Genomic DNA, 27,965 nt, shown 5'->3' on the forward strand with positions numbered 1-27,965 from the left:
ATTTCAATGCCAAAACCAATAAATTCTGTCAAGTAGAATTAATATTAAATTATCATAGTCTATAGGAAGTGGTGCAGTAAATAAAGTGTGGGACTCGCAAGCAAGAGGTTCCAAGTTCAATATCTGGCAGCACAAGTACCACAGTGATATCTGGTTGTTCTTTCTCTCCTAACTCTTTCATTAATAGATAAATAAAATCTTTAAAAAAAAGAAGAGGAGGAGGAAGAGAAGGATGAAGAGGAGGTACTCATAGTGGCAGGAAATTCTTTCAAAGATAAACTATGTCACCCATGTCACCATTCTCTTTAACCTGTAAGTATCTATAGTGCTTTTAAGGTAACAAAAAGGATTCAGAAGAAATTGCAGTTGTCTTGGTCACAGGAATACACACCGAGTAATACACATCTGTCATCTGGAGGAGGTTTTTGGTACTTCCATTTTCATGCATTTCAATAGCTTCTCGGCCCCATTCTTGAGAGCGGGGGTTCTTGGGATACTCTGCATATGGAGACATCTGGAAATCCCCACTTTTGAAGATGAGTTTGCTTATATCATTTTTATTCTTTCTGTGAGGTGCAAAAATGTTTTGAAGAATTAAAAGAAGTTCTGTAAAAGCATTATCTGTTATTGTACAAGGTTAATTAGACCAAAAACCAACACTGTGTTCCTATGTAGCTGTATATAGAGGTATGCTGTTGTTATTTTTTAGTATTTGACTTCCCACCTTCTGCACCCTATAAAGGTCTTAGGTCCATACTCCCAGAGGGATAAAGAATAGGGAAGCTTCCAATGAAGGGGATGGGATGTGAAACTCTTGTGATGGGAATTGTGTGGAACTGTACCCCTCTTATCCTACAATTTTGTCGATCATTGTTAAAACAGTAACAAAATAAAAAGATAAGTAAAAATGTAATTAAGTATAAAGCAGTACTCCAACTCAAGAACAGCAGGTTACCAGAGGCAGGGAAGACACAGCTACAACAGAGACAGCTTAGACTCTTGTGGGAGACACTGTATCTCCACAGTGACTAGGGGACAATGGTCATAAATTTATATAATGGTAGGGACAGAAGGGTACTCTGATTCTTTAGTCCAGCGGTTCTCAACCTGTTTGAGCATTAGAATTTACATGAGAGCTTCTAGGACTCACCTAAAATAGGAATACTGGGGATAAGGCAACATTGGCTTTACAAAGAAATACAACTCATGTTACAATTTGCTACTAGTAAAGCTGAGGCTAGAAATCTGGTCTCCCACCTTTTTGGCCAACCTCTTCACTACAGAAATCTTACTTTACAGACCATAAAAAAATACTTTTTTTATTTGCAAAAATCAAGCAAACAAACAAAAGTTCACTTTATATATACCTATTTTCATTTCAGTGGGTAAGGAAAACCTTTAGGCAAGTACCCTGTATGTGAGATTTCACTGACTGAAAATTGCAGGGATGTGTGTCATTTACCTAATGGGCCTAGGAGCACACATTTAAATTATGTTGACTTTGAATAAGATAAACTGAAGGTTCCTCCTTCTATCTTACTTTCCTATAGATACATTTTTCTGGGAAGGCACAAAATTACTCAAGGCCTAGGTGTGGTCCCTCCTGGAAAACTGAGAACAAACATGACACTGTGTTGCTCACCGGAGGGTTGGGTATCTAAACTCAATGACATAACATTCATAGCTACCTTTCCTTCCTAGTGACCAGCAGTCACAGGCTCCCACCTAATATAGCTGCCCTGTTGCATGACCCTTAACAAATGTGAGCCATATACCGCCCCCCACCCCACACACACCATCCCTGACACTCAAACTTTCTCTCTTTTGCTCCTATTCTCATACCTAGGATTTTATTTCTACTCATGCAGTTTATCTTTGATGATTTGACAGCAACTTTATAAACATTAAGGGGGTTCAGAATAGGTTCTCCCCCTACCCCCACAAATGTGTCACTCTGGCATATGGATCACACTGCAGTACTATGTAGTGCTGCTTCAGTCAACAATAAACTGCATATATATAGTCAGTGGTCACAACAGGTTGTAGCAGGCTACCTCATCTTGTGTAATTATACTCTATGATGTGTACACAGTCATGAAATTACCTAATGACTAATATGTCAGAAACTATCCCTAGTATCCCACTGCAATGTTAAATTATCTATGACTGTAATTTAAGCTGAAGCTAGTCAGGACCAAGCAGACTTAAGGCCAAGTCGTGTGTGTGTGTGTGTGTGTGTGTGTATACTAGGGATAAAACCCAAGTCTTCATACCTGGAAAGCATGCATTCTACCATTCCTAACTGCTCAAAGACAAACTTGTATCTATTCCTTAACGACTTTGGAAAAAAAAAAAAAAAAGACAGAAGGCCTAGCCCAGAATAAGAGTTATTACTTTTAGCTGAATAACCCCTGGATATGACAAGGCAAATATCTAATCAGCCTACTTTTATCATCCTGTGAATTACCCTCCTCCCCCATGAAGCCTCAGGACTGTATCCCATTCTTTAGTTCAGGATTGCGTAAATAAGCTTTTAATTCAGTAACTTGTTCTTGGGACTTGGAACTTTGAGGCCCTCTTATGTATGAAATTAAATTTGATTTTCTTCTGTTAATCTGTCTTATGTCAATTTAATTACTAGACATCACAAAGAACCAAGGAGAACAGAAGGGGGATAAGTCCTCTCCTATAGTATAGTATATCATATAAGGCCTGCATTCCTAAATAGCCTTCTGTAGCTTTATTACAGATAAACAATAGTTTTAAATGTCCTTCAGGACAACAGCTGAAAACATAACAATATTCTGGTAATTTTCCTCTGGATAATTCCTGCCATTTATCATTGGCTACAGTCAAAGGCCACAATTTTCTTTTATCTGATTAGCTAGTTACAGAGGGAATTTATTTTCCAACAGAAACCCAATCCTGTTGACTTTCAGGGAGCCTGGAGCCACATTTTCTGCTATTTAGTTGCTTATCACCACACGCTACAAACATCTCTACTGCAGAAATATTTCATCTTTGCTTGTTCGATTTTTAACACCTCCATTTAAAGTCTACAGGTATTTATGTTTGACACAGGGCTTTGCTGAGGTTTTGTGCCTACAAGGTTTCACTTTCCTGGCAAACTCGCCTTACCTCCTTCATTTCCCCCCCAGATAGAGGATAAAAGACAGAAACAGAAGACATACTACCACTCCACTGCTGCTGAAGCTTTCCATGCAAGTACTCAGTTCATGTGGTGGCTAGAGCTCAAACTTGGATCCCTGACATGGTAAAGTGTGTGTTCTACCTGTTGTGCCACTGCCTGCTCACCCTCACCCCCATACCGCTTAATTTTAGAATATATTCAGGGGCCAGGATAAGGGTTCACCAGGCAAAGCACACACTTTACCATGTTGAGGATCCAAGTTTGAACTCCTGTCTCTTTGTCTCTGACTTAAAAAAAAAAAAAAAAAAAGCATGTTGGAAGTGGAGTAATTGTGCAGGAGCAAAAACCCCACATTTATTCAGAGTTGTACAGTCATTACAACTGATTTTAGAACAGTTAAATCACTTCAAAAAGAAACCCCATCCATACTCCTGAAACATTAATTCTCAGTTTTCCCTCACCAGCATCCTAGCCCCAAGCAACTAATCTACTTTTTGTCTCTGTTAGATTTGTGTACTTTGAACATTTCATAGACCCCATATAACCATATATAACAAGTCAACCATATAACAAGTGGCCTTTTTTTTTTTCCACAGCTAGCTTGTCTCACTCAATATCTTCAAGGTATACATTCTAACATTTCATCCCTTATTATGGATGAATAATAACCATTTCATGGATATAACCACATTTGAAAAATCTGTTCATTATTTGATAAATATTGGAGTTGTTCTTCATCTCTGGCTATCATGAATAATGCTACTCTGAATATTTCTATACGTGTTGCTGTATGAATCTGTGCTTTCATTTCTCTTGGCATATGTGCCAGAGTAGAATGGCTAGGTGATCAAGTGGCAATTCTTAAATTTAAATTTCAGAATTTGCCAATCTTTTTTTCAAAGTGGCTACACCATTTCCATCAATAGTAGAGGTGTTCTGATTTTCATTCTCACCACCACTTGTTATTTCTGTTTATTTTTTAATTTCCATTTTAGTGGAACTTTTATAGTATCTCATGGTGCTTTGCTTCACATTTCCCTGAAGATTAATGATACTGACCACCCTCTTTTGTGTGTTTATTGGCCATTTGCAAAATTTCTTTAGAGAAACATCTATTCAAATTCTTTGTCTGTCTTAAGACTGGGTTGTGTTCTTTATTATTGAGTTATAAAACTTATTTATGTATTTTAGATATAAAGCCTCTATTAGATATGATTTGCAAGTACTTTCTTCCATTCTGTTGTTTTTATTTTTGCCTTGTTTTGATTTTTTGCCACTAGGCTTATCACTGAGACTCTGAGTCCACTGCTCCTGGTGGGAATTTTTTTTTTTTCCATTTTTTTCTTTCTAATTTATTTGACAGGACAGAGAGAAATAAGGGGGGTGGGAGGGAGACAGTGAGGGAAGGATAGAAACACCCTTGTGAAGACCCCTGCCCTGCCCCACCTCACCCACGGGTGGGAACTGGGTCCTTCCTTAAGGTGATACATGCTCTTAACTGGGGATCACCCCCTGAGCCCTGTGGATTCTTTTTAGAAATATGCTTTTTTTTTTTGGTTCTCTCCCCACTCCTTTTTTTTTTTTTTTTCTTTTTCCCTTTTAGTAGAGCACTGATGAGCTCTGGTTTATGGTGGTGCTGGTGGGGGTGGGGGTGGTTGAACCTGGGACTTTAGAGCCTCAGGCACAAGAGTCTCTTTGCATAACCATTATGCTATCTACCCCTGCCCTGTGGATTCTTTTAAATGTCCTTCCTCCTTATCTCCCTTCCTTCCTTGTTTTACTTTAAGTTGGGGATGGAAGCTAAGGCTTCATACATGTGAAATATGCACTTTACTAATGAGCTGTAGCCCAGGTGCCTTCTGGTCACTTAAAAAAAATTTTTTTTAATTATCTTTATTTATTGGCTAGAGACTGTCAGAAATTGGGAGGACAGAGGATACAGAGAGGGAGATAGATACCTGCAACACTGCTTCACCACTTGCAAAGCTTTCCCCCTGCAGGTGGGGCCAGGGGGATAGAACCTGGCTCCTTCTGCATTATAACATGTGTGTTCAACCAGGTGTGCCACCACCCACCCCTCTGTTTTTACTTTCTTGATACTGTGTGTTGAAGCAAAAAACTCAAATTTTGATGAAGTCCAAATTATTTTTTCTTCCATTGCTTTGGCTATGGGACAGTGTTTTCTTTTAATTAAAAAAATTTTTTTAATAAGTGCTGTTCTTTTCTTTCCCCAATGACACTACTAAGGATTTCTCTTTCTCCTTTGTTCAATGGTTCAGTAACAAATTACAAATTATTATTGTAAATAATTCAAACATTTTCTGAAATAGTAAAAATCACCCCTTGGATTGCACAAAGATATTGAAATAGAATATGAATTCCCATCACTCACCGACAACAGGTAACAATCAGAGCAATGCCCAGAATGAGTAGTAGCCCACCACCAGCTGCTGCAATCACCACGGTGATAAGCTGATAGGCTAGATATGTTTTAAAAAAGGAAAAGTAGGTAAGTGAGAAACAGTGAATTAATACATTAATATAAAACAAAAGAGAGGTTGGTTCCCTTCCCTACACTACAGCAAGCACTGTATCTCAGCTGATGACCTCAGACAGTGTAAGCCTGACCAGTTAATCTTTTTGAAATGAAAGTGCCTAATTTAAGTTTTGACTGGCAGAGTCATCCCCTTCTAGGGAGGTTATCTTTACAGATGCACTAGCAGTTACAAAGTAGATAAAATTTCTTTTGTTTTAGAGAGCTCCCTAGACTTCAACAATTAGCCATATTGATCACTAAGTATCTTTTCTTTTGTGGCTTTAAATTTCAATGGTTCAAATTCACCAATAAAAACTTTCATACCCAAGATTCTGAGGTTCCAAGGTTCAATCCTCAGAGTTAATAAACTGGAGCTGACCAGAGCTCTGGCCTTTCTTGTCTTCCTCTGTATGTCTCTCTTTAAAATGAAATAAGTAAAATATATATATATTTAAAGTGAGCTTGGGAAACTAAAATTCCACTCTACATTTCAATAAAAGCATGATGTCTCTCTCCTAGACATCACTATGTGGTCTTAGATGTGCTGAGTAGTTTCTAGGTCTATCAGTAATAAAAGTAACTTTCTCTCTCCTTTTCTCTCTCCCCTCCTTCTTTCTTTTTTATTATTTTTTATTTTTTTATTTTATTTTACTTTATTCCCAGAGCACTGGTCAGCTCTGGTTTATGGTAGTGCAGGAAACTGACCCTGAGACCTTGGAGCCTCAGGCAAGAGAGTCTGTTTACATAACCATTTTGCTATTTCTCCAGCTGCCAACCCCCCCCCCCCCCAAACTTAATTTCTTTCTAGCAAGTTTCCTGGTGATTGTTGTTGAAGGGCATCTTGCAATCACAATAAAAACCATAACAGCCAGTCCAACAACCATGGTCTGATACAGTAAAACTGGCCCAGTTCATTCTACCTTTCATCTTCTTTGTTCCAGCAAGGCTCCTCAGAGCTAGTGATACATTTTTTTCCTTGAAGAGTGGCAGAATTTGCTACCACCAGATATGTCTATTTGGCATATTTATTATTTTGAGCTGATTATTTTCGATAAAATGTACATACAAAAGAAGCCCTGAAAAATGACAGAAAGTTACACTTTTGTAAGGGAAATCTACATTAAATGGGCAACTGTCAAAAGATCTGAATGGACAGTTTTCTACAGAAGAGATACACACGGCCATAGACATTAGAGAAATGTAAATTAAAACCACACAGGGATTCTACCACATAGCTGTGAGAACAGCCTACATCCAAAAACGTGACATGACAGGTGTTAGCAAGAATGTGGGAGGGGGGGGAACTCTTGTTACGCTGTTGGTGGAAGTGCAAACTATAGCAAACGCTTTGTAAAATAGTATACAAAGTCCTTAGCCAAATAAATGTGAGAATACCTTATGGTCTAACACTAGCACTCTTAGGCATTACCAAAAGGATATGAAAACATTAATTCAAAAGGATGTCCCTTATATTCTTAACTGCATTCATTATTCACAAAAACCAAAGAATGGAAGCAGCCTAAATACTCATTGACAGATGACTGGATAAAGTTATGAGATGTGTACTTCATGTAATACTACATTGCAATAAAAAAAAGATGATCTTGGATGGAGCTTCAAGAAATCATGTTAAGTGAGATAAATCAACAGAAAAATTAATATGGGGTGATCTCACTCTCAGACAGAGGTTGAAAAACAAGATCAGAAGAGAAAACACAAGTAGAACCTGAACTGGAATTGGCGTATTGCACCAGAGTAAAAGACTCTGGGATTGGGGGGGGGAATACAGGTCCAAAATATATGACAGAGGACCTAGTGGGGGTTGTATTGTTATATGGAAAAATGTTATGCATGTACAAACTATTGCATTTACTGTCAAATGTAAAACATTAATTCCCCAATAAGGAAATGAAAGAAAGAAAGAAAGAAAGAAAGAAAGAAAGAAAGAAAGAAAGAAAGAAAGAAAGAAAGAAAACACTAAGCAGAACTTGAACTGGAGTTGGTGTATTTCACCAAAGTAAAAGACTCTGGAGTGGGGGGGGGGGGGGAGAATACAGGTCCTGGAACATAGTAGGGGTTGTACTGTTGTGTGGAAAACTGAGAAATGTTATGCATGTACAAACTATTGGATTTACTGTTGACTATAAAACATTAATCCCCCAACAAAGAAAAAAAAAGACTATGTTGTGAAACTGCCAGATGGCTTCACAACACATGAACTTGCAAAATAAAACAAAACAAATAAAAAATTAAAGTACACAAACTGTCTCTAAGACTTTGTAATAACTATGGTGGTATTTTTGGGGAAGGTAGTGAACTTCGGTAGTAGATACAGTTTGTTATAATTCTGTTATAATTTGCTATAATTCTGTAAACTATTAAACCACTAATAAAAATTTTAAAAAGGTGTGGATGGGGCTGTCTCACGAGGAGAGTAATTAGTAATTACCAGAGGTAACTTTTCCCCTAACAAACTTACATGCAAGGCAGGACAGACATTTCCCCCTCTCACCTTCCCTGTGAATAGTTTTCTTGAAGTCCCAGGTTCCCATCCCTTTCTTCCTTGGCTGTCTTTCATTTTGTTTTTTTAATTAGTGATTAAATGACGGTCTATGGGAGTTGGGCGGTAGCACAGCAGGTTAAGTGCACATGGTGCAAAGCGCAAGGACTGCTGTAAGGATCTTAGTTCGAGCCTCCGGCTCCCTACCTGCAGGGGAGTCGCTTCACAGGCGGTGAAGCAGGTCTGCAGGTGTTTATCTTTCTCTCCCCCCTGTCTTCGCCTCCTCTCTCCATTTCTCTCTGTCCTATCCAACAACAACGACATGAATAACAACAATAACTACAACAACAATAAAAAACAAACATGGGCAACAAAAGGGAAAATAAATAAATATTAAAATATATATATAAATAAATGGTGGTCTACAAGATTGTAAGATTACATTTATCTCCCCAGACAATAACTTAGGTCACCTGTGTGTTAGACGTCTAGCTCAGACAAAAACTAGTAAGGTCATGGGCCCCTTGGAATATACCTAAAATAGATATACTAGCTTTTTCCAAAACAGAGACCCCAAAACTTCATCTACAATATTCCTGCCTTATATCTTAACTCTTTTCAGCCACCAGGTTCTAGACACTATCATGATGCCAACCTTACTTCTGCACCCCACAATGATCCTGGGTCCATACTCCCAGAGGGACAAAGAATAGGAAAGCTTTCAAGGGATGGGACCGGATACAGATTTCTGGTGGTGAAAATTACATGGAATTGTACCCCTCTTATGCTATGGTCTTGTCAATATTTCCATTTTAGAAAGGAAAAAAGAAAGCTTATAAGATTACATGTATGGTTGGCTTTTTGTCTCATCTCTTTATGGGATTTACATATACACATATGTCCTTAAAGTGTTTCTTCTCCAGTTTATTTGTCTCATTACAGGACTGTCTCAGAATTTGCAAATTAGAGGGATAAGTATTTTGCTTCCCCTACACTGCTTTAAGAAGAGTTCCCCTTTCTCTTTTTTTTTTTTTTTTTTCCCTCCAGGGTTATGGCTGGGGCTCAGTGGCAGCACTACAAATCCACTGCTCCTGGAGGCTCTTTTTCCCATTTTGTTGCCCTTGTTGTGGTTATTTGTTATTGTTATTAATAGCTGTTGCTGTTGTTGGATAGGACAGAGAGAAAGCAAGAGAGAAGGGGAAGACAGAGAGGAGGAGAGAAATATAGAAACCTGTAGACCTGCTTCACCACTTGTGAGGCCACTCCCAGGCAGGTGGAATCCTTATGCCAGTCCTTGTGCTTTGTGCCACATGCACTTAACCCACTGTGCTACTGCCCAGCCCCTGAGTTTCCCTTTCTCAATCATCCCAAGCATTCTAGCTCCTCAAACTCTAGCAATTTACAAAAGAGAGAAAAATAAAGGTAGTTATACATTTTTCAAAAATGAAATCTGTTCAGTTTTAAAAACTGTTCTAATTTCTAAGATTTTTCTCCTCACTTAATATGGGTGCACTTTATTATGTGTAAATTATACCTCCAGTAAAGTTGCCTATTTTTTTTTTAGTGAAGAAAACTATCTTTTCTTGACTGCTTCCTATGCTTATGATTTTTTAAATTTTTTGGATTTATGGTAACAGTAGAGGTTCTATCTGACCATACAAAAAGTTCAACTCTAGGTCAGATATCCAGATTTGAAGATCTATTACTGATCAGTTAGTTAGGTGCATAGTCTGGGAGTGACTGCATAAGTTTTTAATGGAACTGGTAGTATCAGTTAAGACAAACTAAATGTAATGTTGGAAGCAGGCTAGCTGCATTGATTGGGGGCAGGGAGAAGGGTTATTTCACTGTTTATAGAGATTCATGAGAAAGACTTAAAGTGCAACACAGAAAAGTTTGCATTTTAAAAAAAAGAGAGAGTGCCTAGAACTCATTAAGGGAATCTCTGCCTCCCCCACCCCAGCTGAGTTGTATTTCTAAGCAGCAGGAGAGTGTGCCCATAAAAAGCTATTGTGGGGGCCAGGTAGTGGCACACCCAGTTAAGCACACATATTACCAACCATAAAGACCTGGGTTTGAACCCTCCTCCCCACCTGCAAGGGGGACACTTCCGGAGTGTTGAAGATCTGCAGGTGTCTTTCTCTCCTCTTCTCTATCTCTGCATTCCCTCTCAATCTCTGTCTTAACAAAAAAAAATAGAAAGAAAAAGAAAGAAAAGAAAACAATGGCTGCCAAGAGCAGTGGATTTGTTGTGCCGGACTGAGCCCCAGCAATAACCTTGGTGGCAATAAAAAAAAACAAAAAGCTATTGTGGGGCCAGGTGGTGATGCACCTGGTCAAGTGCACATGCTACAATCCTCAAGGACCCAGGTCTGAGTATCCATCCCCCATCTGCAGGGGGAAAGCTTTATGAATGGTGTAGCAGTGCTGCAGGTGTCTCTCCCTATTTCCCCCTTCCCTCTTGATTCCTGACTATCTCTATTGACTAAATAAAGATTAAAAAGTAAAATTATTTTTAAAAGTTATTGTGTTAAGCAATTTTGTTGGCCTCTCCTTTTTAAGATTCCCTTTCCTCAGGTGGCAGATAAAAAATGAAACTTCTAGCTCCCAATTTAGATGAAACTGACCATCTGGGCTCATCAGGCAGCTGCCTTGTGACTAATAATCATGGTTGAGGTATGGCACTGGGGCACTCAGGGAGAGCTGGAAGCAGCAGGACCAGAGGAAGTGGTCTAGGACTAGAAGACTTGGAGGTGCCTCTTGATAGATACTGGCAGGAAGCAGCTACCCGAGATTCCAGCATAATCAATTTATATTTTCAGGGGCCAGGTGATGGCGCATTGCTTGAGCGCACGTTCCAATGTTAAAGGACTGGGGCTCAAGCCTCTGGTCCGCACCTGCAGGGGGAAAGCTTTGCAAGTGGTGAAGCAGTGTTGCAAGTATCTGTCCCTCTTCCCTTCCCTCTCAATTTCTGGTTGTCGCTATCCAATAAATAAATAAAGATAATACATTTTTCTTTTTAGTACCTTTAACTTTAATGCCTAACTAAAAGTACTGCCACCATAGCAAGGAGCCTAAAGAGTGGAAGCTCTGCATGTCAAAGGTGCCCTCTGACCATCCCTGTAAAGATACTCTAGAAAATCCATGAGACACTGAAACTCAGGGCTATTCACTCTGATCCATAGCAAATTAACTCTTTCATCCTCCCTCCCTCCTCCTTCTTCCTAACTCAATAACTGTGCCTTACATTTATGACTTATCCCTAAATTCTTTCTATCAACAAAGTCAAGAACTCACACAAGTTAGGATGGTAACATTATTCAAGTCTTAGTACACATACATGTGAGAACAGATAATATTAAAGAGTAAGTTTCCCCAAGATGTTCTGAATAGGCCTTCTTAAAACATATTTTGTGACCAGGTGGTGGCACCCCTGGTTGAGTGCACATGTTACAATGTACAAAGACCTGGATTCAAGCCCTTGCTCCCCACCTGCAGGGAGAAAGTTTCATGAGTGGTGAAGCCGTGCTGCAGGTGTCTCTGTCTGTTTCCCTATCTCCCCCTTCCTTCTTGATTTCCAGCTCTCTCTATCCAATAAATAAAGATTAAATAGTAATAAAAAGTAATATTATAAAAATGATATTTTGAGATGTGGATTATCAATTGCAACTCTGTAGGCTTATAAGAAACTTTCACCACTCCCTTCAGAAGAATGAAAACTGAGGAGCTGGGTGGTGTTGCACCTGGTTAAGTACACACATGTTGTCATGCATAAGGACTGAGGTTCAAGTCCCCAGTCCCCACCTGTAGCAGGGAAGCTTCATATGAATTGATAGTTTTCTAAAAAAAGAGATACATATGTCCAAAGACATATGAGGAAGTGTTCCACTTCACTCATCCTTAGAGAAATGCAAATTAAAAACACATTAAGATCCCACCTCATACTGGTGAGAATGGCCTACATAAACAAAACAGGAAATGATAAGTGTTGGCTAAGATGTGGAGAAAGAGGAACTCTGTTACACTGCTGGTGGGAATGCAAATTGGTGCAGCTATTATGGAAAACAGTATGGAGAGTCCTTAAACAAATGGAAATGGAAATGCCTTGTAATCCAGCAATTCCACTCCTATGCATTTATCCGAAAGACATGAAAACACTAATTCAAAGGGACATATGCACCTCTGTGTGCATAGCTGCATTATTCACAATAGCCAAAAAATGGAAGTACCTTATATGCCCATCGACAAATGACTGAATAAATAAGTTATGAGACATATACTCAATGGAGTACTACTTGGAAATTAAAAATGATGACATTGTGTTCTTCAGGACAAAACAAATGGAATTGGAGTTGATTATGCTTAGTGAAGTAAGGTCTTAGAGACAGATTAACATTTTCTTTCAAGTTCATGTGTTTCATTTGTTTATATTCCACACAAGTGAAGCCATTCAGTACTTGTCTTTCAATTCCTTACTACACACACACACACACACACACACGAATTGGTGCTAGAATTATAACAGTAGGATTTCTTCTAAATCTCTTGAACTCATTAACAGATCTTAGAAAGGTAACCATACTAGTTTTTTTTTTTTTAATTCATTCCATTCTCCCCATTTTCTCCTTCACCGAGCTCATTAGTGATGCATGACTGGAACATTACCTCTTGAATCTTTCTGGCACCATCTTTCCTTTATAATGTATCCTTTTTTTCTCTGCTGTCCCTTTTACCTGTCTCTAGACAGAACTGATAGAATTTGTATTGATTTGTGGGTTAGGTGGAAAGACAATAAAAAATTATCTCAATGTAAATGTTCTGGTTTCACTGAAAGGGGAGTGACAGGGTCATGCTAGAGGAAGACAGGCTCTAAATCCTCGCTGATGATGTTGGGGGTCAGGTGGGAAGGAGCCCACTGAAGAGAGGCAGAACCTCAAAGTGGAAAGGACAACCTTGAAAAGGTGCACGTTGTGAACAAGAGTGAAATGGATACAAAGTCTATGGCAGATGAATGTAGACTAGGAAAATTATGTGTGTTCATTAAATATAAAGTGATAATAACCATAAAGTAGAGAAATGGTTTAGAGAGTGGAAATAAAAAAATTGTAAAGGTAATTGTTGATTATGACAGGCATACAGAGTAAAATTTTATAGAAATATGTATAATGCCATATAGACTCACGTAAGTGAAAACAAGGTTTAAATGGTGGGTTACAAAGCCATATATGCATGTATCTGTATTTCCAACTTCTGGTAAAATGGTATCTAGAAATGCATATAATACCAGTGCTTCTTAAACTTGAGAATATGTATGTGACTAACATACAGGTCTAGTTAAAATTCAGATTCAGTAGGTCTGGAGGTGAGAGGCTTGCAGTTCTGCATTTCCAACCAGATCATAGGTGAGGCTGATGCTACTGGTCCTATAGAGCACACTTAGAAACCAGGATACACACCAGAGTATTAACAGCCATGCTTAATAGGTAGTGAGACTTTATTTTACTTTCTTTCTCCCTTTATATCTATTTTCTAGTTAATTTGAGCTAAAAAAATTAAAGCAATGCTTTTTTACTATTAAAGAGTATTCCCACCAGCAGTGCAGGAGGGTTCCTTTGACCCCACACCCTCTCCAGCATTTGCTGCTGTTACCTTTTCTGATGTGTGACATTCTCACAGGAGTGAAGTGATATCTCATTGTTGTCTTGATTTGCATTTCTCTGACAATCAGAGACTTGGAGCATTTTTTCATGTGTTTCTCGGCCTTTTGGATCTCTTCTGTGGTGAGGGTGTGGGGTCAAAGGAACCCTCCTGCACTGCTGGTGGGAATGTCAATTGGTCCAACCTCTGTGGAGAACAGTCTGGAGAACTCTCAGAAGGCTAGAAATGGACCTACCCTATGACCCTGCAATTCCCCTCCTGGGGATATATCCTAAGGAACCCAACACATCCATCCAAAAAGATCTGTGTACACATATGTTCTTGGCAGCACAATTTGTAATAGCCAAAACCTGGAAGCAACCCAGGTGTCCAACAACAGATGAGTGGCTGAGCAAGTTGTGGTATATATACACAATGGAATACTACTCAGCTGTAAAAAATGGTGACTTCACCGTTTTCAGCCGATCTTGGATGGACCTTGAAAAAATCATGTTGAGTGAAATAAGTCAGAAACAGAAGGATGAATATGGGATGATCTCACTCTCAGGCCGAAGTTGAAAAACAAGATTAGAAAAGAAAACACAAGTCGAATCTGAAATGGAATTGGAGTATTACACCAAAGTAAAAGACTCTGGGGTGGGTGGGTGGGTGGGGAGAATACAGGTCCATGAAAAATGATGAATGAAATAGTGGGGGTTGTATTGCTAAATGGGAATCTGGGGAATGTTATGCATGTAAAAAAAAAAAAAAAAAAAAGAAGAAGTAGAAACGCAAAGCAGAAATTGACTGAGTTTGGAGTATGGCACCAAAGTAAGAAAGCAGAAGTATACTAGAGTTTGCAGTGAGTACCTCCCTAATACTTCCTCTCCACTTTTCCAAGCTTTGGGTCCATGATTGCTCAACAATTTGTTTGGCTTTGTATGTTAACTCTCTTTTCAGTCACCAGGTTCCAGGTGTCATCAGGATGCCGGCCAGACTTCCCTGGATTGAAGACACCACCAATGTGTCCTGGAGCTCAGCTTCCCCAGAGACCCATCCTACTAGGGAAAGAGAGAGGCAGACTGGGAGTATGGACCGACCAGTCAACGCCCATGTTCAGCGAGGAAGCAATTACAGAAGCCAGACCTTCTACCTTCTGCAACCCTCAATGACCCTGGGTCCATGCTCCCAGAGGGATAGAGAATGGGAAAGCTATCAGGGGAGGGGGTGGGTTATGGAGATTGGGTGGTGGGATTTGTGTGGAGTTATACCCCTCCTACCCTATGGTTTTGTTAATTAATCCTTTCTTTAATAAAAATAAAAAAAATAAAATAAAAGAGTATTTACTTTAAAAGAGAAAAAATTTTAAAAAAAGTGAAGCAAACCAAAATGTCATGGAAGATATTATAAAGTCTTGAGAAGAAGCCAATTCAAGAAAAGGAGGAAAACATGCACATTTCTGGTAATAAATCAGTAATATAATTCTGGGACCTTTGGACAAATAGTACAGGACAGAATTTTTAGAATCTGGAGCATAAACAGAGACATACCATACACTAAAAGAAAATAAAAAGAATAGTGATAAGATAGGTGTGGCTCTGAATTGACTAAGTGCAGGTTCAGCCAGGTATAGATGGAGCCCTGCTGAGCCAGCACTACCTTAGGGCATAAGGGACTTGAGAGAAGGGCTTGTACTCTCCAGTTTGAAGAATATGAAGAATATTCTCTATGGGAAATGAGGAATGAAATCTAGCCACAACCAGAAAGTTTATAGACACTTTTTAAAAGGTTGGGGCCAGGTGGTGGCACACCTGGTTGAGTGCATATGCTACAATGCACAAGGATCTGGGTTCAAGCCCCCAGTCTCCCCACATGCTGGCGGAAAGCTTTGCAAGTGGTGAAGCAGTGCTGTCTCTCTCTCTCTCTCTCTCTCTCTCTCTCTCTATATATATATATATATATATATATATATATCCCCTTTCCCTCTTGATTTCTGACAATCTCTATTTAATAAATAAATAAATAAAGATAATTTTTTTAAAAAGGACAGTCATAGGTTATGCCTAAATCCAAAATATATTTGGAGTTGGATGACTCCAGAATTGTAGGCATGAAGTCATGTCTTGTCTAGAAAAAGGTGAGTTTCCCATCTCTTTGGGTTTAGATAGCGTGTGTCCCTCAAAGAGTCTGCACAGAGAAGAGATGTTTGTTGTCTATGAAAAATGCAGCCTGTGCAGGTGGGGACTAGAGGCTTGATCCCAGGTCCTCATACATGATAGCATTAAGAGTTCTGCCAGGTTACTTTAACGATGACTCTTTAGTCACTATCAGGCCACCCCATCAACTGGGGCTCTAGTCAGGGAGTCCTGATATTCTCAAACAAACAAGATGGGCCTAGACCGCAAATAAATCCCTATCTCCATTGTTACTGGTCACCTCTATCAGGAACAACACAAAAAACCCCTTTGTGGGCCCCCATAGGCCCTTGCCCTCTATGTGGATCAACAATGGTAGAGAATGTTCCACTCTCTGAAGGGAGGCTGGACAACATACTCTATGAGGAAGATGGGTCCTGAAATTGGGGCAGCTTGGAACGTTCCTACTCATGACCACAGAATGTGAGCTCAGATCTACAGGAATGCAGAGGTCACATAGGCTCCTAAGCTGAATACGGGCTCCAGATCAGATCAAATTAATGGGGTTTACAGTCAACAATATTTATACAACTTTCCCATATTTGGGAGCTACTATCTTCCCTGATTCAGTTTTCTGGTCCTTTTTCTAGCCATGACATCATCTCCTCAGACAATAAATTGGGTCTATTTGCATATCAGATGTCAGGCTCAGGAAAAAAAAAAACTAGTATAGTCATGGGCCCTTTGGAATATAACTAAAATAGGCCTACTAACTATCTACAAAACGGAACCCTCCAAATCTTCATCTATAATATTCTAGCCTTTAGGTTCATGATTAGTCAACAATTTTTTTTTTTATTTATATGTTAACTTTTCTTTCAGCAACCAGGTTCTAGATGCTACCATGAAGCCAACCAGACTTCCCTGGGCAGAGGACTCTACCAATGTGTCCTGGAGCCCTGCTTCCCCAGAGCCCCACCTCACTAGGGATAGAGAGAGACAGGCTGGAGTATGGATCAACCTCCTGTCAATGCCCATGTTCAGCGGGGAAGCAATTACAGAAACCAGACCTTCCACCTTCTGCATCCCATAATGATCTTGGGTCCATACTCCCAGAGGGATAAAGAATAGGAAAGCTATCAGGTGAGGGAATGGGATATGGAGTTCTGGTGGTGGGAACTGTATGGAGTTGTACCTCTCTTATCCTATGGTTTTTGTCAGTGTTTCCTTTTTATAAATAAAAATTAAAAGAAAAATACAGCCTGCTCCTGAAGGCACTTTGGTGCTGACAGCTGAAGTTGACAGAAGGGAACAAGTCACAGACTTCACAAGACATTATAGGGATAAATTCCTGACCCAACGCCCAGGACTGGAAGAAAGGGTCAGACAGCAGGTTTAATTTAATAATTTACCAGTCTCTATTAATTGTGTCACAATAGTAAAATTAACAGAGATATCAAAATCATAAAGGGACAGCCACACATCAATCACAATTGATCAGTCACAAATAAAAGGTGGCCTGAGCAAGCCTGCCCTCTGCTGGACAATAATGTAGAAAGATGTCTCTTATTTAAGAAAGAACCCTTGGATACTTCTAAAAAAAAAAAAGATATCTCTTTTTTAAGAAAGATGTCTCTTTTTTTAAGAAAGAACCCTTGAATACTTCTAAAACCCTGCAAATATAACAAAGAGACACAGAAACTTATAGAATGATCACTGGATGTGAGGCTATACATCATCTCTATGCATATATAGTATTCAATGATTTCTGAAAAAAAATCACTAAAGGATATTCTCCATATGCTGAAAAATATGATGTATTTTCTGGTAAAATTTAGGGAGCTACTTGTTAATGCAAGTTTAAAGTACTGGCTCAGTCTAGGAGAGGCTACCAGGGTCCATGGCTACAGGAGGAAATGACAGATGGCATCTCTCACTTCCTGCTCCCTGGCTGAGCCCAGAACTGGCTACATCACCACACCTGTCACTTTGTCTTGCCTACTTTCTTCCCTTAAAATAATTGCACATGTGATACAACTCTGCCAAACCTTTCTTCCTCCATTAAATTATTATTGTTGGTATTTATTTATTTATTACCAGAGCACTGCTCAGCTCTGGCTTATGGTGGTATGGGAGGGATTGAACCTAGGACTTTGGAGCCTCATGCATGAGAGTCTCTGCATAATCATTATGCTATATCCCCCACCCTCTTATTCTTTTTATTTTAAATGTATTTCAATATTTTATTTACTGTCTTTATTTATTTGATAGAGACATCAAGAGAGGAAGGAGTGAGTGAGTGAGTGAGAGAGAGAGAGAGAGAGAGAGAGAGACGTGCAGTCCTGCTTTACCACTTATGAAGCTTTCCCTCTGCAGGTGGGAACCAGGGGCTTGAACCCAGGTACCTGCACACTGTAATATGTGCTCTTAACCAAGTGCACCATCGCCTGGCCCCAATTATTCTTTTTTTAAATTTTATTTCATTTTATTTTTGCCTCCAGGGTTATAGCTGGGGCTTGGTGCCAGTATTACAAATTCACTACTCACGGTGGCTTTTCCCCCCCACTATTATTGGATAGGACAGAGAGAAATTGAGAAGGGAGGGGAATATAGAGAGGGGAGAGAAAGACACATGCAGACCAGCTTTACTGCTTGTGAAGGGACCCGCCTGTAGGTGGGGAGCTGGGGCTTCCTGCCACATATGCTTAACCTGGTGCACCACCACCAGACCCCCACCCTTAAATAATTCTGAAGCCACCCTCCATGATAGCTTTGATTTAGAGTGTCTTATGCTTGTAATGCAATCATTACTATTAGACACCTCTTCTAAAAGACTATACCATTTTTATATTGACAAAAGGGAAACAGTGTTAGTGGGAATATGGAAAGAGGAACTTTTCCTGCTGTATTTCTGATGGGAATACTGATAATAGCCATTGTGGAGAAAAGTGTGGAGAATTTTTCTCTCTTTCTCTCATTGCTAAATTCTTGCTTAAGGTGAGCTGGAGATGGAACTTGGGACCTTTGGTGCCTTGGGCATCAAAGTCTTTTTGCATAGCTATTATGCTATCTCACCAGAAAATACCCCTACCTCCCAACACTGCTCAACTGTGGCTTATGGTGCTGCGGGAGAGGAGAATTCTCAAACAAATAAAGATGGAAATACATTGTTATCCAGCAATACCACTCCTAGACATTTATCCAAAAGACATTAAAGAAGCGGAGTCACTACACAAGCAATGAAGCAGTTCTGCAGGTGTCTTTCTCTCCCCCCCTCCATTTCTCTCTGTCCTATCCAACAACAACAACAACAATAGCTACAACAATAAAACAACAAAGGCAACAAAAGGGAATAAATAAATAAATAAATAATAAAAAAGAGAGATGGGATCCCTTGCTTAAAAAAAAAAATATAAGGATCAATATGGGATGGTCTCACTCACAGGTAGAAGTTGAAAAACAAGATCAGAAGAGAAAAAACTAAGCAGAGCTTGGACTGGAGTTGGTGTATTGCTCCAAAGGAAGACTCTGGTGTGAGTTGGGGGGAGAGTACAGGTCCTGGAACAGGATGACAGAGGACCTAATGGGGGTTGTATTGTGATACTAACTCTTCTTCAGCCACCTGGTTCCAGATGCTAACATGATGCTAACCGGACCTCCCTGGGCAGATGATCCCACCAATGTGTCCTGGAGTCCCACTTCCACCTTCTGTACCCCATAATGACCCTCCCAGAGAGATAAAGAATAGGAAAGCTATCAGGGGATGGGATGGGATATGGAGTTCTAGTGGTGGGAACTGTATTGTTACATGGAAAACTAAGAGGAATTTTGGGTGGTGAGTACACAAAGGTGCTGGGAGTATCCTAGAGAAGGCTTAGACACTCTGGGCATCCCACTCCCCATGCCTTGCCTTTTGCACTTCCACTGTTTGGCTACCCCTGTGTTGTACCATTTATACTGAGCCAGTACTATTAAGTAAATTGCCCTCCTGAGATCTGTGAATTATTCTAGTAAATGAATGAACCTAGCAAAGGGGTTATAGGAAAGCCTGACTTACAGTTGGCTGATGAGAAAGAAGTACTGAAGTCCTAGACTTGGAATTGATGTCTTATGTATGATTAGCATTGTGAGATAGCCCTTAACTTCTGGAATTTGATGCTAGTTCAGAATAATGAGAATTTCTTGGTATTGGGAAGAGAGTTCCCCATGAGTTGTTAATTCAAGGAAGCACAGAACACCACTGGTGGTGTATGATGATTCAGGTCCATCATAATGAGTGTCTGTGCTTAACAGCTGTTACCCAGCAGGGTACCCTTAAGGACTACTATAAGACAGAGGATTGTTTATTTACCACTAGTGGCCCTGGATTGCTGCTTTTTTTTTTTTTTTTAAGAAAATAAAGACACTTCTGTAGGCTTCGCCTCTGTTTAGTATGACTAAAATTAAAATATTTTCTTCTAGAAGGGCTTCTTTAGTCTTTTATGCTGTCTACTATATTTCAGTCAGTATACATCAGAAGGTCAGTTCCACCAATAATGCTAGAGGGATATGCCATTTCAAATCTCTACACTCCGGCCTGACAGTGTCACCCTGCTCCATGCTTACCTCTCCACTAAGAGAGTTGTCAACTTTCTACTCAGTACTGAGTTTGTTTTATCCTATTATTTTATTTTACTTATGTCCAAAGGAAGTCCAACAATGGTACACACCATGGAGGAACACAATCTGGGAACATCAACACACACGAAATAATGTCTGTTTTTGGCTTAGTAAACTTAGCATATGAACTTCTGGCACATTACTCTATAGAATTAAGGACACATCTTTCTAAAAATAAAGTATTGTATGTTATTCCTAGAACATCCTATATTACAGAATTTCTTTGAATAATTTTGAGGGCAGGTTCAATTTCTCAATATAAAAAGCATAAGTGAAACTGGTCTTAAACTAATGAACTCTTTATCTCAAATAACTCAACTAGGTATAAAATGCGCCATGCACATAGTCACCACCAACCACTCTGTGGTTCTAGGAGTGTAGACATCAACTTGAGGAAGGTCACTTTAGAGTCTGTTTCTAGCACTGAGTGCCAGCCATGACTTCACTTAAAGCTGAAACTCCCTATGTCCTTTTTGTTCAGCCAATGCACCACACTACAGCCTGGCTTGATTTTCTCAAACTATTTTCCTGCTCCAAGACTCTTTCTACTTCCATAGTTGTCATTGATTGGAGTCTAAGTTTCACTAACAACCAAAATCCTAATAGTGTAGACTAAATACACTCTATCAATCTAATCTTGTACACTCCACCTGCCTCTCTATATTTAGTGACACCCCCTTATGTACTATTTAAGGAATACCCAGGCTGCCCCAAGACCTTTATTTATGTTGTTCTTTCTGCCCAGGATTCTTGCTTCCTCTATGTTTGTCAGTCAAAGTCTCAAAACCTCTAATTCCATTCCCTCTGTGAAGTATTCATGGGGATTCTTTCACTCTCCTTTTGCACAGTCCCTCCTCCCCTGTCTCTTATCACACACCTAACTTATTGCCTTAGCACTCCAGCCAAGGATACTGAGGATGTGTTTATCTCCCCTACTGGACTTTGAGCCCCTAATAAGGACCAACAGAGTCACCACCCCCTTTTCTTTTGTTTTCTTCCAGGCTTCCCAACATAGGAGCTGGAACACAGGGTAATTCAACTGAAGGAAAGCAGTGGAGATAAATCCTGTGCTAACAAAAGACCTACACAGAACTGAGACTTAGTGAGTTTTGCATACTTACGGTTTCCACAGTTAAGACCACCCAGACCAAATGGGCAACTGCAAGTCAACAAAGAAAAAGAACAAGAATTGTTTTTGAAACTCAAAACAAAGAACTGAGATGATTTACCTAAGTAACTTCTAATTATAATAAGCCTCCCTGAATAAATGAACTGGATCTTACCTCATACAGGTTTCATTTTCAAGTCTATAGCCATCCTCACATGCTGAAAAAGAAAAAAAAAAAAAAGTCCATGAAGTTGTCTAATCATCTTCCTTGGACTAAGTGACAACCACACTACACTCAAAAGAAAAGTCTAGAACCATCAATCTACAAGTATCTTTAGAATAGCCTAACGACTATATTGCTAACTATGTTTTATTTTACTTTTTAGATAGAAGCAGAGAGGCAGAGAGAAAGTGAAAGAGATTATAGTTTGGTTCAATTAAGTGGGGGCTAGGCTTGAACCTGGGTCACAACCATAGCAAAGCAGTGCTCTAAGTGAGCTATTATGCTGGCCCACTAGCTAACTATATCTTATTTTTAAAAAGTTTTAAGCTTTTCAGAATGATTAATTAATTTCATTTATGAAAGGAGGCTAGGAGTCAGGCAGTGGCACAGCTAGTAGAGCACAAATGTAAAAAGAGGCGACTATTATTATTACTACTCCTAATAATAATAATATTAATACCTACTTTACAGTTTCTTAGAAGGGGTTAAGTAAAATAAGACCTACAGATGACTTAGTACAGTGCCTGGCACATAGTAACCAAAAAAGAAATGTTTGTAGTTGTAACTATTTTTCAGTAAAAGGAGTTAATTTTGTAAATGCTCTTTGACCCTTGTGTAACACCCTTCCATATATAGAGAGATTTGCTCATGTCCTTTAATGTAAAACCTCTAATAACTTTCTGTTTGCTCTGTTCACAGTCCCTTCCATGAGAATGTGGGAGCTGTGATACCTTCTAGGCCATAGTGCTGGTGCCTCAGTTTTTATAAAAGAATGCTCATCATGTATTCTGTACAAGAGATTATGGAATGATCCATAATCTCTTGTACAGATAAGCCCTATTCAATAAGTCATCCTAGGGGCCAGATGGTGGTGCACCTGGTTGAGTGTACATGTTACAATGCACAAGGAACCAGGCTCAAGTCCTGGGTCTCTACCTGCAGAGGGAAAGCTTTGCGAGTGGTGAGGCAAGGCTGCAGGTCTCTCTCTTTCTCTCTCTCTCTTCCTTTATTCCCCTCCCCTCTTGATTTCTGACTGTCTCTATCCAACAAATAAATAAAGATAATTAAAATATAATTTAAAAGGCAAGTCATCTTAGAACTTAACTTTGAACCTTCATGTACAAATGAATTGCTGATGGCCCTGCAGCCATCTCCCTAGATCAGCACTTCCCAAATGTATTTAATCAGACTACAATAAACTGACAGAAACTACTTGATCAACAGTGAAAAGCTAAATGGGAGACAATAAGAAAGAAAAATGATCCCAGAAACAAATTTATTGCTTCAAGTAATGACACAAATTACACAAAATTACTCTTAATGAGTGTATGATACACATTTGTATGAAGGACCAGGAATTAGAAAGGCCCATAGTGTAAAGCACCAGTCCTTGGACAGAGAGCGCAGGTGCTTAGAGAGATCCGAGTGCCAGCAGCACCATGGCTCAGGTGGCGCACAGTTGCAGTCTCAGACTTCTCTATCCTCTGTCAGTCATGAGTACATAATGACAATTATACAGCTATGTTTAATAGTGCTTTCTTCTATTTTTAAAAGTTAGACATTAAAGGTTTCTAGCATCTATTTTATTGTCATAGACTACTAACATAGCATTAGAGTTTGTAGAGTGGTTTAAAAACACTGTCCTAAATTATCTATAATTTCTCTTATTTATTTACTTGCCAGCAGGGTTATGTATTGCTGGGGCTCAGGTCATCCACAGCTCCAAGTGATGATTTTTATTTCTATTTTATTCAATAGGACAGAGAGAAATTGAGAGAAGTAGGGGAGATATGGAGGAAGAGAGAAAGACAGACACCTGCAAACCTATTTTACCATTCATAAAACATCCCTCCTGTAGGTGGGGAGCAGGTGCTTGAACCCAGGTCTTGCACATGGTACTATGTGCGCTTAACTGGATGCACCACCACCCAGCCTCTCTATAATTTCTCTTACTAGAGCTCTGAAGTCTGCCTACACAGTTTTGACTTCAACAGGACCAGTTTTCCTGAGCTGTGTTCTTCTAAACTAAGCACTATCTTTTATAAGCAGCAGCCATGGGAAAGTCCCATTTCTTAATTGTGGAGTGTTATGGGACACAACACCAGTAAACTCTTGACGAGTTTCCTTTGTGACCCCAGAGTCTAGTAAAAGAGTGATATTGCTGAACAGTTGCATTTTAGCTTATGGTCTCTGTCTCTTCTCAAAAGCTTGTTTCACTCTTTGCCTTGGGGTTTAGGAAACTTTACCAATACAAGAACTTTGCCATATATTATTTTAGAAAATTGATTTAGAATTTGTTTACAATATTATGAGATTTTAGTATAGTTTTTTAAGCATAGGATATATATATATATTTGTCTGTATAAAACTCAGCACACCCACCACCACTTAAGATGCATCTTTCTGTATATTTACCTTCCTTTTAGCTTTATTTGATTCTCCTTCAACATTCTTGCCATTTATTTTTTTTAGGATTTTATTTATTTATTAATGAGAAACATAAGAGGAGAGAGAAAGAACCAGGCATAATCCTGGTACATGTGCTGCCAGAGGTTGAACTCAGGACCTCATGCTTGAGAGTCCGATGCTTTATCCACTCCACCACCTCCCAGACCACACAATCTTCTTGCCATTTATATTAAATCTTATTTTGTTACATAAATGCCTATCAGATGCTTCAAATCTTTTTTTTTTTTTTTTTACAACAAGGTGAAGCATAATTAATTCCCATTTAGGGAAGGAGGCTTCTTCTCCCAAATCTTAGATGTCTAAATATTAATCCACTTTACTCAGGTGGGGTTTCTCCAAGGAGCAGGCTGAATATGCCTGTCTCTTTGAGCATGAAAAGCACTGTGTCTTGTCTGTGTGCAGGCTACAGCAGGGTCATGGGAGTGAGGAAAGCTGCCCCTGGATGACCCCAGCCCCACCCACAGGGAATGCTAACTAGCTTCTCCACTGACTCATTCCCACCCATCTCGGAACCAAGTCAGGCTGATGTCACACCAGCCGGTTCTATTCTAAACCCTTCTTCCTGGAAATGTTTTTACTCCGATCTACCCACCCAGGCCTCATCTGCTGGGTGGAAGCTTCCCACCCCATGGCTATCATCCAGCCACATGTCATGTACATCTGTTGTCCTGCCTTCAAGATGATGGATTGGACTACTTTGACTTAGTTTTTAAAGTGGCCTGACTCCCTGATGTTATATTTCTCTATTTCAAATAGGCTCATTTGGCTATTCATCAAAGACTGGGAGGGGAGGGCACTGGGGGTCTGGTGCTGTTCTAAGAGTTTATGAAAGAGAAATTTTTCATAAGAATTTCCAGTGTGCCTTAGGGCCAAGCTCTTCATCTCCACACCTTAGGGGGCCTCTGACTCACATCACACTGAAGATGAAATTAATCTGGTGACAGCTAGAGCACATATGCCTTCATTGGGCTTCTACTAATGTCAGACACATGCTAATTCAAGCCTGCTGGCCTTAAAGCTTTCTAGTCTTAACTGTCAACTCTGATACCATCTTACTAGGCTCAGAAAAATATTACTAAAGTCATAGGTCTCTTGGCTTCTTTCCACACCCCTATTCTTACTTTTAGGTTCCTGATTATTAAACAATTTGTTCTGCTTCATATCTTACTGCTTTTCAGCTACCAAGTTGCAGGTGCTACCATGATACCATCCTGACTTCCCTGAGCATATTACCTCACCATTGTGTTCTGAAACCCCACCTCCCCAGAGCCTTATCCCACTAGGGAAAGATAGAAACAGGCTGGGGGTATGGATTGACCTGCCAACATCTATGTTCAGTAGAGAAGCAATTATAGAAGCCAGACCTTCCACCTGCTCCACCCCAAAAAGAATGCTGGTCCATACCCTAGAGGGATAAAGAATAGGGAAGCTTCCAATGGAGAGGAAGGGATATGGAACTCTGGTGGTAGAAATTGTGAAGAATTGTACCCCTCTTACCCTATAATCTTGTTAGTTGTTATTAAATCACTAATAAAAACAAGTAAGTGGTAGAGTTCTAAAGACTCTTTTGATATCTTTTAGGAACTAAATCAAGACTTGCTGATCTCGCCTTATCATATTTGCTGCCCTATTGTCCATGTGTTTATTCAACACACATTGTTGAAGCCCACAGAGGTCACACTCTCAAGGTACTTTCAGATTGGAGGAAGGGAAAGGGATTGAGATGGGGATTGGGGTGGGAGACAGGAATTAAGGAGGGTGTGTGTATGTGCAGAGAGAGCAATATATTCGTCAATGAAATGTTATACATTGCAGAGATCGAGGAAGCACACCCCCAACCCCACAGCTGCATCCTCCACTCCTATGGGATACTGACCCAATTCAAGGTGTCCAAGAGACAACTCATTTCAAGTGCCTTGTGTTCTAGCACTAATGGCCAGAAGATGTCACTGTTAACCCATTAGAATCCCAAAGATAGGGCTGTGGCACAAGGAACTCCAGAATCCATTCATCAGAGGTTTGATTAGTACAGATGAAAATGTGAACATAAATATTATAAAGACTAGGTTTAATTAGGGCCTCAGTAGCAAACCCCAAACATAATCAAGGTTCCCTTATGCTGCTTCCTGGGTCATCATTTAAAGTTGCTGCCGCCTGTGTCATTGCATTCTGAAAATGTATTGCTGATGCTTATCTGTAAGTGATACAATAATGAAACCACTGACTCAGAAACAGAGGGAGGGGTATGGCTCAGGCCAGTCAGAGGAAAAGGTGGCATGGCCTTCCTGACACTGATAGAAAAGAAAGAGAGGGGAGTCAGGTGGTAGTGCAGGTAGCGCATGTGGCGCAAAGTGCAAGGACCCCGGTTTGAGCCCCTGGCTCCCCACCTGCAGGGGAGTCGCTTCACAGGTGGTGAAGCAGGTCTGAAGGTGTCTGTCTTTCTCTCCCTCTCTCTGTCTTTCCCTCCTCTCTCCATTTCTCTCTGTCCTATCTAACAATGACATAAATAACAACAACAATAATAACTACAACAACAATAACAAACAAGGGCAACAAAAGGGAAAAATAAATTAATATAAAAAATTTTAAAAAAAAGAAAAGAGAGAGAGAGAGAGATGACTTAAAGGAGCTAATGCTCCCTCATGCCCACACTTCTTGTCTTTTTCTCCTGGTGGCTGCAAGCTACTCTAGCATTGATTTTCAGCAGAGGTCACCTCTCACATGCTGTGGGTTTCAATGGCCCAGTTTCAAAAAAGGGCGAGGAACCCTTTGCATCAGACTAGATTAAGATCGAATTAGGAAGTGCCATTTCTGGATCAAAACAACAGACTGACATAGCACTGATAAAAATCTGTGAAGCAGTCACAAATCAGGACCACTGGCCAACACATACAGCTAGCTCTCCTTGTCAAAACCAACCACAGTGCCTGGATACAAAGCAGAGCACATCAGATGCACTTTCAAAGTACTCTGGAAGCAAACCTAGGTCAGAGGGTGACAGTATGCTCTGAAATGTATTATTATCTTCTCCTGATGGAACAAGTCCTCTAATAAGAAGGCATGACAGTAATCTGAAGTGTGTCACCTTTCCCCAATGTGATTTTTACTCAGGTTCCAGTTCATTTGCCGGTGGCAGGTACTGACTGAGCAGGAAAACTGCCCTATACATTCCAGTGTGATGCAGTGTTCAGAGTGACATTATGGCTGTTATGTTGCTATTTTTTTCTGCCACTCAAAATGCAGCAATTTTTTTTACAAGTCAGGGGATGTAGCATTCTGGACTTGAATTTACTTTGAGGTAGCATTCTTGCACCACACTCTCTGAGCAGCATTTATCTCAAACAAAACAAATTAGAAGACTTAGGCTTCTGCCCTCAAACACTTATGAGCTCTTATAAACTTGAACTTGTTAGCTCAACAACAACCTGAGTAAAGTACAAAAAATAAATGTTAAGGCTGATGAAATGTGTCCAATGTATTACTATATCTATTTCACAGAAGAGGAAATTAAGTCTAAGTCAAGAAAAGCAACTTACTCATGGTGATG

The 27,965-nt window shown here is 39.7% G+C and overlaps 1 protein-coding gene and 1 long non-coding RNA gene across 4 annotated transcripts in view; one reads left to right on the forward strand and one right to left on the reverse strand.

The window, feature by feature from the left end:
* Window positions 1-26,236, forward strand: LOC132540457 (uncharacterized). The gene is made up of 3 exons (XR_009551640.1): window positions 1-312; window positions 21,620-21,720; window positions 26,000-26,236. It is a non-coding gene; the product is annotated as an uncharacterized LOC132540457 (long non-coding RNA).
* The window catches only part of HEG1 (heart development protein with EGF like domains 1), a 134,705-nt gene that overhangs the window by 17,330 nt on the left and 89,410 nt on the right, over window positions 1-27,965 (reverse strand). For all 3 annotated transcript variants that reach the window (XM_060198205.1, XM_060198204.1, XM_060198203.1), the window contains exons 14-17: window positions 21,902-21,944; window positions 21,740-21,777; window positions 5,544-5,631; window positions 392-566 (exon numbers count right to left, since the gene is read on the reverse strand). In XM_060198205.1, coding sequence (XP_060054188.1) covers window positions 392-566; window positions 5,544-5,631; window positions 21,740-21,777; window positions 21,902-21,944 — 344 coding nt within the window. The remainder of the gene's footprint in view (window positions 1-391; window positions 567-5,543; window positions 5,632-21,739; window positions 21,778-21,901; window positions 21,945-27,965) is intronic.

This window comes from Erinaceus europaeus, chromosome 9 (assembly GCF_950295315.1).
Source record: "Erinaceus europaeus chromosome 9, mEriEur2.1, whole genome shotgun sequence".
NCBI lineage: Eukaryota > Metazoa > Chordata > Mammalia > Eulipotyphla > Erinaceidae > Erinaceus > Erinaceus europaeus.